This window comes from Thunnus albacares, chromosome 16 (assembly GCF_914725855.1).
Source record: "Thunnus albacares chromosome 16, fThuAlb1.1, whole genome shotgun sequence".
Classification (NCBI taxonomy): Eukaryota; Metazoa; Chordata; class Actinopteri; order Scombriformes; family Scombridae; genus Thunnus; species Thunnus albacares.
In genome coordinates this window covers 29,495,593-29,510,515 of record NC_058121.1, presented here as the reverse complement: position 1 = coordinate 29,510,515, position 14,923 = coordinate 29,495,593, and the positions used below count along the sequence as shown (strand labels likewise).

Sequence of the window (14,923 nt, the reverse complement as noted above, 5' to 3'; positions counted from 1 at the left end):
TTAGAAATTATTTGTTTTTTGGGGAAAAAAAAACAACCCATGTCAAATACCAGCGTGCAGGTCGGTCACATCACTATCAGCAGGTCTCAGTGAGGGGAGTCACATCCACCTGCTACATGACGCACATTTCCTAATTTGGACATCAGTCCTGGAGTCGGGGGTGTTCCCCAGAGATAAAGCTGAACTACTGACACAAGCAAAGTGTTCTCAAGAGACTCTCCATAACCTGTTGTTCCTCTTCTCCTTTCCACAAAGTTAGGTTGTAAAAAATAGGCAATAAATGAAAAGTGCAAAGCAAGAATCACCTTTAAAGTTCTTCTACATGTTACACTCTGTGGTGTCTCTGTGTTATGGGTGTATAAATAGGTAGAGGTCTGTCTGCAATGAGGCGATGAGTAAAGTTTTATCTCAGTAGTCAGCGCAGTCGTCTCTGATCTGGGAGACTCCTTCATAAGGTAGTTTATTCATGAACACTTTTCTGAAATTAAAAGTGTCATAAAAACAAAAACAGGACTTTTAAGCCTCTTTCTACTCTCTGCTCATCTCTAGTTCATACATCCTTAGACAAATACATGTTAGGACCATTCGGGCTCTTGAACATGCAAAACTTACACAGTAACTAAAAGGATTTTTAAGCCTCTTTCCACTCTTATTCTAATACAAATACAAATAATTTTGCTGCCTCAACAAATACAGATACAAATACAAATACCGGGCTCTCTGCACATCCCTAAAGTGGACACGTGGACGTGAAAAGTGAAGGAGAGACGTTACTACGACTCCCAGAGTGCATTTAGGCAATAAAGATCCAATCACAGAGTTTTTATATTCTGTCATGTGCTCAGCTGACATCTGAATGAATCTGCAGATTAAATTAATTTTACTTTAATGTTTTTATTTTTGGCCCTGAAAGATCGTCACACTGCAACTTCAAGGTTTATTTGAGCAAAATTTGGCAAAGTCTCGTTTAGTCGAGTTGAAACAATTGATCATCAGAAAATTAATTGTTTCAGGTAATTTTCGAGCAAAACTGCCAGAATGTCAGTTAAATGTGACTATTTGATGCTTTTGTTTGTCAAACATTTGATATTAAACTAAATATTTTGGCATTTTGGATTTTTGGTCAAAACAAACTTTGGGAAATTTTGACATTTTATAGACAAAACGATTAATTGAGAAATTAATTAGCAGATTAATCGATAATGAACCTGAAGGTTAGTTGCAGCTCTGTAGAGACTTTTAGGCTCGAACTGAACTGAATGTTTTTAACGTCTTCGTCTGGTTCCTCCCTGCAGTCGACGTGGACCAGGACCTGGACCGGGAGTCCCAGGAGTACCTGGAGGCTCTGGCTCAGGCCACGGCGGAGCTGGAGTACTGCGTCAACCTCTGCAAGTCCCGCGTCATGATGGAGACCTGCTTCGACATCGCCGCGACGACGGCCGCCGCTGCGCAGGGAGGACAGCAGGAAGTGGAGGTCTGATGACGGACCGAGAGACGGATGTCATGTTCGCGGCTTCACGCGGTCGCGCCGAGAAAAAACCTCCGAAAACTCACAGAAACCGGAGAGAAAACACCGAAGAAAGTGAAGTTCTGGTTCCTGAGTGGACTGACGACAGAGTTTCAGATAAAAAAAAAAGATTTATTTCCCAAACAGTCGGATGTTTGTTCAGTCTGCAGACAAGAAGAACAATCAGTGAAGACCATTTCAAAAAGGATGAAAGCTCTGGAAGTGCCTTTCTATTTATTATCTCAGTTAAAACATTGATTTAGTGTATTTAATCTTAATTTATTGTGTTTTTATATTTATCAGGTTTGTTTTTGATGGGTGCTAGTCTGACCTGAGCAAACCTTTAATATATTTGTTATGCAAAAACAGAAAGAAGGTTTCTGATGTGATTTAGAACATAAACTGTGTCTGATTAATAAAAAAAAAAAAGGTCTCTTTAAGTTTCAGGAAGAAAAAGAAGAGAAGAGCAATAATTCAGTTATTATTGCAAACCTCCGTCTTTGCCTTCATCACGACACCGACTCAGTTTGTCTGTCAGGTTAACATGTGACTCACCAGAGCAGAAAATATAGAAGAGAGACGCTCCAACGTACGTCAGAGTAAAAGAGTAACTAAACCCAACACTTTAAAGTCATTTATATTAACATTATGGAGCTTTTTAGCCTGTTTTAGCTGCTAGTTTTGGTTTTTACGACACATTTACTGTCTGGTTTATTCTCTGTAGCCGAGTTTACGTCCAGATTTAACACAAATTATGACAGAAAAAATTCAAATGAACGTTTGTTTCCGTCCACTTGTGAGTGTGAGTATCAGGAGGTGAGCAGCTAGTGGTGCTAATTCTCCAGTCGGTGCCGTTCATAAAAATGAAAACTCTCCCACAGCTCGAGGAGTTTATTTGTTTTTTATTTGTTATTTTTCATTAACGATAACTTTCCAGTCTCAAGTTTTCATCAGTTTTCATCAAAATGCATTTTAATGTGAAGGAGGAACGAGCTGGATTCATTTATTTATTTATTTTAAAGTTACTACGAAGAGCTGTCACTTTGTGTTGACGTTGGCGCCCCCCGGTGGACACAAGCAGATGAAGACTTTTCCCATGAGCACCACCGCCTCAAGATATTAGCTAGCGTGTGTATTTGTTATGTAAGCGAGTGAAATAAAGACGCTACTTAGTTTAATTTTAATTTGTTTTTTAAACAGCTGTTTGCAGCGATGATGTCATCCGTCATCGTCACCATGACGACGGTACAGCGACGTCACATTTAAGGCTGCAGCTTCCTGCAGGGTTGAGCCGAAGTGTCGGCGAGTTAGAACGTAACCGCCGGCGCCGCTCGCTCTCTTCATTCATCCTCTAGCTCGCTTGACCACTGCTGCTCTCTCTCTCTCTCTCTCTCTCTCTGGTCGAGAGAAGCCGACAACAAGTCTAACTTTACTTTTAACGTCATCAAACGAAGAGAAACGTCGTCCCCTCGTCATAGTAACGTCTTCGTCCTCCCTCGTGCTACGTGTGATGTAAACCGGCGCTCTTCGGTCTGCGTGGCGTGAATCGTCTCGTCTGATTTGGCGGGAATCCGACCCGGCGGCAGCGTTTAGAATAACTGTACAGAAACGCTTGTAGGTCGTATCGAGGCATCATGATAAAAGTTCTTTGTAGTAACTTTAAGATAAAATAAAAAATGTTTCCTTTATGTTCTGAAAGTTGCTCTTCATCGCTCCTCCTCCTCCTCTTCTTCTTCTTCGTCTCCATGGAAACATTCTCAGGCTGTTTTCAAGTTGCTGCATGAAAAGTTTTCTTCTCTTTTTTAAAAATGTGACTTTCTGCATTAAGTTTTTAAAAAGTTTGTGTGTGTTCAGAAGAGAAACTGCGGATGTGAGACCTTTAATAATATATTTAAACTTTTTTATTTGGTTTTTTGTACTGTACAGTTTTATAATTATTTGTAAAGAAACGTGGAAACGAGTGGAAATGTACAGGATGGATCGTATCGTACATGTTAATAAAAGATAAGAGTCTTCTTGGTTAAATTACACTCTGACTGTTTTATTAACTGTTAAACACGTCTGGAGGAAACTTTCAGTCATTTAGGTTTAAATTGTGAGCAGCATAGTTATTATATTATTATATTATTATACTGCATGTATGTTTGTTTTATATAGAAACAGATCAGTCGTCATATATAAAATATATTGTAGTTAACGGAATAAAACATTCAAATCCACAAGTGTAGACTTTAAACATCCTTAATCATAAACGTTAGAAGACGCATCATAATGTCATTAAAACGTTTAGAAATCATCCTTCAGGGTTTATGAATAAATGTGAATATTCACAGGAAGTCTGATGGAAATCAGACCTGCAGATGTTGAGATGAATTATAATTTAATATGTTAAACTGGTTCATCAGAGAAACATAAGTTCCTCCTGCTGCCTTAAAAAAGGTGATTTAACTGAACTTTAGTTTAATAATTAGTTCAAAGTCATCAATTAATTCACCAGAGTTCAGTGTGAAGAGTCACTCGTTAGCAGCCTCGTTAAGTAAATATACATCAGGAATGTACAAGAGAGTCAATTTAATATGAAACTTCATCATTTTAAAAAAAAACAACCATAATTTATCTTCATCTTCACTGCTGAGAGCAACAAAAAGACCCGAAACACCTGAAATATAAACTTTTCTTAACGCAGAATAAATATTTAAACTATAAACTTTACTTGCAGCTGATACACGTTTCTGTGCTTAGAGGATGTTTTGGGTTAAATTTTATTTATATTTATTCACAATTACCAGAAGAAGTTGTGTTCTTCATATGTTCAGTAACATTCCTGGAACTCATGACGGCTGTATGAAAACAGGAGTCTTCATTTAAATGAGGTCATTTTAAGGTGTTTCAGTCTTTTTCATTTGTTTAACATGTTTTAAATGAGATTTTATTTTTATTTTACGATGGTTGGACTGTAAAAATACAAACAATTTCCAAAGTAATTATCTGTATTTTTAAAATAAATCTCTGTAGAATAACTCCACATGTTTCACCATTTTATAAAACAACTAATCGATTAATCGAGAAATCAAAGCTGCTTCCTGTTTGATGTTTTTCTCTGAAGGTTAAATTTCTCCTTCACAGAAACTTCTTTTCTTTTCTTTCTTTAATGTGTTGATGAACTGTTATTTTCCGTCCGTCCGTCCGTCAGCGGCTTCACTTCAGGAACTGACATTTCAGTTTCCTCTCATCTGATTTCAGAGCTCCGTGGCGGCGGCGGCGGCGTCAGTCGCCCGGAGGCGTCCGGCCCTCGAAGCCTCTGTGGTCGACGCCGTCGAGAGATAAACTGATATCTGAGTCTGTAAATGTCAGACGAGTGGACACACAGGAAACTCAGTCTCACAGTCCCCAAAGATAAAAAAGTTTCATTTCAAAGGCAAATAAATCCAACGCTGAGGAAGAGGAGGAGGAAGAGGAAGAGGAAGAGGAGGAGGAGGGTGATAACAGACGTTAACTCTTTGAGTCTGTCTATTGATCTGTGGACACACTGAGCATGTTTTATTTACAGTAACACAACTTGATTTATACATCATGTAGAGACAAACTGGAATAAAATCACTTTACATTCTTACGTTTGTGTGTTTGAAGAGAGAAACTATATTTTACTACGTTGAACTGATCTGTAATAATATTTTCACCAAAGATTTGTTCATTTTTAAAGATGCTTCTGTTCTGGAAGCTTTAAATGTCGTTAAACTGTCTAAATGATCATTTAAACTCGTAGCTGAGTTTAATAAAAGGAGATGAACCCGGAGACGAGAGACTGATAAATGAAGCTGAGAAGGATCCAGCTGCAGACTCACATCTGTGGAGGTCAAAGGTCACATCATCACTTCCTTTATCTTCGTTTCATCTGTAAGTTTCATTAATCAGATTTAAAAACACTCACATTTCTCTGCTCAGGTAAAGAAGAAGCTAAATATTCTTTATTGTTGTTTGTTAGATGTGAAAAGATTCTGGTCGTCATGGCAACCAGGGTGAAATGTCTTTTTATTGTCTCGTTTGTGGGTAAATAAACCGGCGTTCAGGAGGAAGAGGTGAAAACAATCTGTCCTCCTCCTCCTCCTCTCTGCTTGCTCTCTGACGGCTCTTAATTAGCGTTTGTCACCTGACCGGCGCCATGGAAACGCTCGCCATCGGTTAACTGTCATCCATTAACCTCATCAATCTGTGGAAGGAGACATTTTCACTTCTGTTTGTTTAATAGTAAATCTCATTAATCACTCTGAGAGTGTTTGCAGACAGATTTATATGGAAGCTGATACATGATTAAACTCTGATTATTGTTTAATATTTTACATTATTTCACATCCTGATGGAGACGATGAAACCAGAACCCCAAAAGATCTGATGGAAGCAAATTACATTCATTCATAACGAGGTAATATTCTGATAATAAAGAAGTAATAAAGTCACATCATGGTAACAACAACGAGTATAATGTAGTAATATGAGGCAGAACTGTTTATTTAGGTAACAACACAGTAACCTGATGATTATAATAAGGTTACACTGGTGAAATATTTTGATGATAATATGGTGACATTAATGGGATAATAACCTGATAATTATGTCAACTCAAGTCAATTTTATTTATATAACCCAAAATCACAAATTAGTCTCAGGAGGATTCACAGTCTGAACAACATCCTGTCCTCAGACCCTCGATTCAAATAATAAAAAACTCCCCAAAAAACCCTTTAACAGGGAAAACATGGAAGAAAGTTCAGGAAGAAGAACAGAGGAGGATCCATCTGCAGGACGGACCGACAGGAAGTAGAAACAATAGAAGACACATTACAGAACACAGCATCATAACGGATTAATAATATATATGAAGAATGTGATGAAGAGGACGCTGAGCAGAATAGGACCTGAATCATGTGACCTCTGTCACCATGGAGACCTGGCAGGAGGACAGACGGCGGAGACTCACATCACACCGTCACACACACGGAGAAGAGACAAGAAAACAAGACATCAGAGAGAGACATGAGGCTGAACTCCTGCAGGAACTAGATCCAAAACCTCAGGACACGGCAGGGAAGCAGAGCTGGTCCAGGATGGGGTCTGGTCCAGGATGGGTGCTGGTCCAGGATGGCTGCTGGTCCAGGATGGGGTCTGGTTCAGGATGGGTGCTGGTCCAGGATGGGGTCTGGTCCAGGATGGGGTCTGGTCCAGGATGGGTGCTGGTCCAGGATGGGTGCTGGTCCAGCAAGAGACTCCTGAGAGACAAGAGAGGACACTTATGTGCTTGTGGAACAAATAAACAGAAGCTTAGAGAGATACAATGATTATCAGAACAGTTACAATAATCAATAATCTGATCGGCAGGACAGCGCTTAGTAAATTCATTGAGACAGGAACCGACTGTGCAGTCCGAGCTCATGAAGGACTCAATTAAAGGCGACTAATTGAAGGTTAAGACACTACGATGAGTTTAAATTTAGATTTAAACTGACTGGGACCAGGAGGACGATGAAGGGAGGCTGGAATTTATATAACATGATTTGATTTTCTTGCTTTAGTTCAGATTCTTGCTGCAGCGTTTTGAACCATCTGAAGACTTTTAGTACCAACATGTGTCAGACCCCGAGAGCCGATTGAAAAGGTTCATATAAATTATTTTCTTTTATATGAGTCGACAGAATGGAAGATTAGAGACTGGTGGATAGTTATTAAGAGACCCTGGATCGAGGTGCAGTTAGAGGTTCAACCACAGCCTGAAAGCCTCTGAGGACAACATCAGTCGTAAGTGATAAATAAACAATAAACAGCATCGTAAGTCCCAGAAAAAGCCAGAAGTCTGTGATGAAATTGATGAAATTGGACTCATGTATGGAACAGAATCTCTCCGTTCAACTAAGAATAAATTAAATCAATTCAAAATAAGAAATAGTTTACATTATAATTCAAATCAGCTGTTTAAAACCAGTCCTTCAGCATCAGAACAGAAGAACTACGAGTATATAAACTATGAAAATAACATGAAGATATAAAATGAAATGTATGTTTCTCTCAGAGGAGTTCTGGATCCTCCAGCTCGTCTCTCCTGGATGTCAGAGAAGATGCAAACAGACAGAACAAAGAGCGAACGCCTGCAGTTTGTTGTTGTGATGATCAGCTGAACTCCGGCTGAACCGAGCCGTCACACTTTAAATAATTCTCTGATCAAACAGGAAGTGATGAGCAGTGAACGCACGTGCATGAATTTATAATGTGGAGCCGAGAAGCAGAAGTTTCACCTGATGGATCACAAACAAACGTCAAAATATATAAAAAGATTCAGCTGCACTGTGTTCAGTGCTAATTAGCCAATATTAGCAACATGCTAAACTGACAGTGAAGATGAAACATTATCAACATGTTAGCTTGATCATAGTTAGCATGTTAGCAGCGCTCAGGACTAAACAGGAAGCAACAGTCGGTTCTCTTCTGTCCTCTCTGGACTTCCTGTTTATTCTCTCTGACTTTTACTGTCTGATATGATTGAAGCAGCCAGTTATAAGTCATCAAAAGAAAATGTGAATTAATGTTTGTTTCCATCCGCAACATATTTAATGAATATTAATAGTTTAGCACACCGAAGTAAACAGTTGGTGGCTGATTCTCCTGTCGAGTGTAGTAAAGCACAAAAAGAAGAAGATGTAATTAACAGATTAAACTTCCATGCATGCCTATTTCAGAGCAAAAAACTAAAATGAAAATGTCTGCAGCTCCTGAACCACAGTGACTATCTGCATAAATGAAAACATATCAGTCAGGAAATCCTCCCAACGCTTCCCTCGAGGTGATACAGAAACACAGCAGCAGGTATCTGAAGTCAGTCGGATTTGCTGACGAGACCACAGATAACTGTCTGAACTGACCTGCTTCAGAGTGGTGCAGGTGGGAGATCAGATGTAACTTCTCCAGCAGCTGGAGGTTTCTGCAGATGTTTCCTGAGAACATCTGGACAATTATTGAGTAGATATCAGCCACATGTAGCTGTGAGTAGAACAAACTGCTGCAGCCTGTTGCACCAGCTGTAAGTTCAAACTTCGTTATAACATAAATTATTACAAAGTTGTGATTTATGCATCACTAAAATAATATTTATATGTGTGTTTATTTGTTACTTAGAGTTATGTTGTAACAAGTGATGTTGTACAGCATCATTGTTTCATTAATTGCTGCCATTTTGCAACACAGTTATCCAGTAGAGACCTAATTTATTGATATGTGTTAGTATGACTTTTATCTGACCCTATATACTTTACTGATTTTGGATGTTGGACATGTGACATAAACATTCCATAATCTGCATGTCATTTTAGGTAGTATGATAAAGCCCTTCTTGGGGGGACCTTTAAATACAAATAATGGGTTTATGGTCAAGTTTGGAACTGTTCCAGATGTGGTATATGTTGTGAGGTAGCTGTCAACCACTTGATTGGATGGCTCCCAACTGACCTGGTGCCCATGGAAAACCTATGTTGTTCATGTGATAAGATACAGATGTGTAACCCCATATAAGCTATGCACCGACAGTGGTACGTTGCCCAGACCATCTTTATACATGGAATGGATCCGATGGTTCATCGTCTAATAAACGTCTACAAAATAAGAACTTCGCCAGCTCTTCCTTTGAACGATATCATCACACATCCTTCCTTTCAATATGATATTTCAGTATTGATCTAGTTTACTACAATGTGCATGGTAACCATGACGATGGAACTCTATCTTTGATAGTGGATTGGCCGCTTGCCTTAGCTACGACTTCACGTCCAAACAGGTTACGCTCCAAGTAACCACGGTGCGACCAATTTTAGTGGCTGATTTCATTTAAAACTAATCAGTAGTTTCTAACCCTCGAGTGTCGACTTTACACCCTGTTTAAGAAGAGAACTTACACACAGCTGGTGAAACCCAGTGCAGAAATCTGTTTTTATGGATATAGTTTTAGCCGTTATCATTGGTTTCGGTCGTCTAGGAAGGAGCAGTTATCCAGATAGCTAGTTACTGGTTTCCATTCAGATTCATATCCTTCAGTTTGTAGGGCTGCACAGGGAACCTTCTGATGCAGGGTTTAATTTAACACGGACCTTTTAGATAGTTGCATAAGGATGAACCTCTGGTCAGTTTACCACATTACCAGCAGACAGTCTCTCGCTAATTTTCAAAGAGTTTGGATGTGTTTTTGTGGAGATTTATGGCAAAGAGTGTTTTCACAAATCCAACCTAATATTATCTTAATAACCATCTTGTTGCCTGAAGCATAGCACTGTTTGGAAACATGTAACCAACTCATAGCAAGTGTTAGTTGTGACACGTTATTACAACTAAGCCGCCCATAATGAAATAAAAACAACTAATTCTCGCCTCGCTTTGTTTTTTTTCACAGAATGGGACATCGAAAGCTAAAAACAGATCTGGCAGTGAGCAGAGATGTTCTGTGTCTCGCTACCAGGGACGTGGATGGCGGCAGGTTTATCAGAGAAGTGGCAAAGTCATGTGGTACCTGTCATGTGACTCTCCATCATTTTGTCACACAGAAGAGAAGTTAGTTTAACCCACTGTGGGTAACTCTCACCACAAGCAGGTTTTCAGCACAGAGCAGCAAAAGGAGCTCAGAGATTATTTAAAACAGCGTCTGCGACGTACTGAGGACGGTTAGTTAACATGACAAATAACTTTATAAATCCTGAAGGACGTTCATGTGACATCAACATGCTCGATGCAACAGAAACACAGGATAGAGAGACATGTCTCAGTCCAATCTAAATACTATGTACAATAAATAAAAATAAAATAAATAAAGAGAAAGATCAAATAAAAAAGAATAAAATATTTACACAGTGCAGCTACAGACATGTATGTGATTTGTGCAAAATACAAACATAGTTGAAAGTGACAGTTTATATCAATATTGAAATGATAAAATGATAAAATGATAAAATGACGTCTCCCTCTACAGATATTTACTTAGAAAGTAAAAAATAAATATACAAAACGATTCTTTCCAGAGTTATTAGTATTGAGTATTTATTTATTTTAGACACAGTCAGTATTTAATTTATCTTGTAACTTTACATTTCATTTAAGTTCATAGATGAGTTCACTGTTAACAGAATAACTAGCCTACATTTCAAACAATAGGTCTGTTGGTTTGAATCATAAATGACTAAATAAATAAAGTCAATTCATATGTTAGTTTGTGTGAATCAGACATAGAAACAATTCAATAATTGATATGTTGATGTTTTTCACGTCCGGTGTGCAGAGCAATTGAATTGCATGTACCCAGAGTCCTGGAAGACGTCGGAGATGGCAGGAAAGGACTTGATGACGTCTTTCCTTCAGCGTAACCCCACATTACCCACAAGCAACCAGTCTGGCGAAGGCCTCAAGCTTCAACAAGCACAATGAAGGTACTTGGACAGTGCAGATGACGAGAATGGTTTTGAGGCTCAACATGTTTGGAATATGGATGAAACAGGAGTTACAACCAATGCGCAGGAATAATCCTATTCACCCCTTCCTTATCTTCCCTCGGAAGAAATTCCATGCACACTTTATCGGTAACGGACCCGCTGGATCGCTCAGTGGTTCCGGATGGATGCAGGAGTTTCTAGTTTTTACACTATTTTGTCCACCACACGAAGCTGTCGCAGGAGTCGAAGGTCCTCCTTTTGTTAGATAACCATACTTCCCACGCGTCAGTGTCTGCACTGAAGCATGGTATTGTGCTGCTGACCTTCCCGCCTCACTGCACCCACAAGCTCCACGCACGCATGACCAATGGATGAAGACCCAGCCAGGTATTAATGCGACTATCTATGACCTACCTGGCATTGTTGGCAAAGCCTTGTCACAGACAGGAACACCTGAAAATATCATGTCAGGGTTTAGATGCACAGATATCTGGCCCCACAATCTGAAATCTTCAGTGAAAATTACTTTGTCACAACCTTTGTAACTGACAGACCCTGAACCAACCACTGCCTTAGTGTCCACTCCTGCTGTGCTCACTCCAGACCCCTCTGAACCCCCTCCAGACCCCTCTGAACCCCCTCCAGACCCCTCTGAACCCCCTCTAGACCCCTCTGAACCCCCTCCTGGCCCATCTGTGCCCACCCCTGCATTCAGTCCTGTTGAGGTCAGGCCCTTCCCAAAAGGTGAACAACAGAATAGCGTTGCCAAGGTGAGGAAGAGGACGGTAAGCACCATCCTCACAGACACTCCAGTCAAACAGGCAATGAAAAAAGAGCAAGAGAAGACAAAAGGCAGGAAACCAGCAATCAAGACCAAAAGAAGGGTCTTACGTTGAAAGGCAAAGAAAAATGAAAGGAATCAGTCCTCTGAGGACTGTCTGGTGTGCGGTGATGATGTTGCCTCCTCTGTTCCTGGTGAGAAATGGGTGAAGTGTGTCTTCTGTGAGGGTTGAACACATGAGTTGTGCACTGAGGAGTATGAACATTATATTTATCATGAATGTGACAAATAGTAAAACTGAATGACTGAATGAGTTTGTGAGTTAGTGACAGTCCAGTTGTAGAGGTGCTTTGCATCTAAACAAAGACTGATACAATTCTAAATGAATGAACAAATCAGTTTACACATAGCAGCTAAAACCCATCTTAAACAAACACTTCCTGTTCCCTGTATGTAGACTATAGGCCTTTATAAAAGACTGATAGGACTGTGTTGACCTGTTTTTTATACTGCTAGATAAATAATATTGGTCAGCTGATAAAGGTATTTTTTGTTCCATATGTTGACACTAACTTACTCCATAGGCCAATCCTTATAATCCACATAAATTAGTTAGTGTTTGTCATGTTTGGTCATTTTGACCTTGGTAGTTTTTCACACCCAATCTCTTGTCAGTATTCATTTATATTTTGACTTGTGGATATACTCCATCTATCTTCATCCATCAGCCCATCCCTTTGAATATCCATCGCTGATCTATGGCCTTTAGTATATAGATAGAATTATATATAGATAAAATTGTATTGAATTAATTGCGTTCAACATGACTTTTCTAGTGTTACAACTAAACCCGATTACACAAGAACAGAAGGTCTTGGATACAAACTTCAAGTGTTCATTTGCAGCAGAGATGTGTTTGTTGATTGTATAAAAACATGATTATATTTAAATGTTTTTTTAATTATTTAACCAAAACCAAAATGTGTTAGCTGAGTCTAGCATCATTATCTAGCATTAGCTTTGTTGCTACCTAGCTAGCTGCTTCTACAAATGAAACGTCTTCACACAAAACTGCATTTTAACGTTAACATGAGACATCATACCTCTATATTAGGCTTCTTTTCTTCCTCCTCTCTTCTCTGTTTTCTTCCCAGTGCACCTGAATGTTTGGAGCTTTTCATTAATAAATAAAAAGTGAACATAGATATCTGCGTCTTGACAGCTGTCCGTCAGTCAGTCACTTCTTACATCCTCAGCTGTCTGTGATCAAATGGTAACTCATCCCCCCGCTATCAGTGCACACAGTACAGACCAGAGCAGATGAAAAACTGTGAGGAGCAGGAGTGAAAAGTTTATTTCTTTCTCTGTTCATTTGTTACCTCAAGGCAGAAAATGAGGAAGGGCGCCAACCGGTGAATATTTATTTATTTATTTGTCCTTTAAGGACGACCAGCAGCCACCAGGATGTGGCGCTCTAGGCGACCCACCTGTATGGCCTTTAGCTTTACATGAAACATGAAAACTTTGGTCCTGCTAAAATAAAAATGTGTCTTCAGTCTAATAACATCCTGTTACATCCTGTTAATAACATCCAACAGTTCGATTTAAGACCCAGATGCACACAGACCAGGAGACACAGGGAGGGTTTAAGGGCCGTTTATTGTAGTTTGAGTTGAAGATGGATCTGATGGCCCAGCGGAGTGCTCTTTGGTTCTGTATGTGGTAAAGAGGCTGAGAATGGAAGAGTGGAGCAGGCAGAGGGCTCGAGGCAGAGCAGACAGGGGATCCAACTGGTAACCAGCAGTGAGGACATGGCAGACGTGGCAGGTGTACTGGGAGCTGGACTGGTGAACCTGAGGCAGAGAACAGAGTTAGCAGGAGGTCAGAGAAACAAACAAGTAGCTTACAAGAAGCTTGGACGTAGCGTCTGAACCACATTAATGACGGAACAACAGGCGGAGTGTGGAGAGATGAACCGGAGCTTCATACTGGTGAGGATGGTGGAGCTGGTGAGTAGATGCAGGTCTGTACCATGAAGCAGGGTTTGAGGTTAGCGAGGTAACTTCAGGTGTAATTCTGAAGTGGTTCACTTCTCATCGGGGTTCATCACCATGGTAACTGATGCTGAACAGCTGATCAGATCACAACCTGTCGACACTGCGACCACTGACCAATCAGATCACTGGAAATAAAGAGTCATCATTCCTACAGGATCCCGACATGGACAAAAGTCCTGAGTTACAATAAAGTGACAAGTAAAAAAGATCAATATATATTTTTATAGATCAGTAGAAACATTTTATTGTTCCGTGTTTCTGGTTTTAAATCAGAGCTTCTAACAAACGGAGATCGTTTATGACACTAAACACATATTTTAATAGTTTAATAGTGATTTTACTCTCTGATTCATGGCTGCAGTCAGAATAACATCAGACAACTGCAGATAAACACCAGAGATCAATAATCCTCACTGTTAATTGGCTCCATGATTATAAATCATCAGTCATTAACTACTTTTACACTCTTTGCTTCAGCAGCAGAAACAGTCTGACGTTACTTTAAGTTTGTTATGTGACATATTCAGATGGTTTCTAAACAGTAAAAATACATTTTTACTATTATTTACTTGTTACGTTTACATTCACTTGGTTGAATCTGCAGGTTCTTAGTTTCACTGTTTCATCTCATATGAAGAACTTCATTCATGGTTCTGATGATGTCGCTCGTTATTAACAACCCGCCTCTTTCACATGAACGAGCTCGCAGCTGTTAAACCAGAGTCACTGAGCTGCTTGATAACAGCTTCATAGTTCTGGTTATCTGGACGGTAAATGTTAGACTCAGTGAAGCCAGAAAACCAGAAGATATCCTGGATATGTTGAACCTGGAGGTCTCACCCAGCATCCGCCCACACAGACACAGAGAGGCAGACTGGGGACAAACATGAAACACAGGAAGACGGAAATATAACTGACCTCCCAACGCTGCCGGTGTGTCTGCAGACGTTTGAGTCCAGATGGATTTCACAAGAGAGACAAACTTCATGATGATGAAGGATTAATGATGAAGAGTGAAGCTTTTTGTTTATTCTTGTATTTTGTTTTTCTTGACATGGAGGCGGCTGTGAGGGGGCGGAGCTACAACTCATGAATATGGATGAGTTTTCAGTTTCATTCC

General features: G+C 39.7%; 1 protein-coding gene and 1 long non-coding RNA gene across 10 annotated transcripts in view; one reads left to right on the top strand and one right to left on the bottom strand.

Moving 5' to 3' along the window:
- kif26aa (kinesin family member 26Aa) overlaps positions 1 to 3,532 on the top strand; it is a 69,487-nt gene extending 65,955 nt beyond the window's left edge. For all 9 annotated transcript variants that reach the window (XM_044376307.1, XM_044376298.1, XM_044376300.1 and 6 more), the window contains one exon: positions 1,296 to 3,532. In XM_044376307.1, the coding sequence (XP_044232242.1) occupies positions 1,296 to 1,480 (185 nt within the window). In that variant the 3' untranslated portion in view covers positions 1,481 to 3,532. The remainder of the gene's footprint in view (positions 1 to 1,295) is intronic.
- A 2,458-nt stretch (positions 3,533 to 5,990) lies between these two features.
- LOC122999518 lies at positions 5,991 to 13,275 on the bottom strand. Its single transcript, XR_006407763.1, has 2 exons — positions 12,850 to 13,275; positions 5,991 to 6,774 (listed from the first exon to the last, which is right to left on the bottom strand). It is a non-coding gene; the product is annotated as an uncharacterized LOC122999518 (long non-coding RNA).
- Positions 13,276 to 14,923: the final 1,648 nt, after the last annotated feature.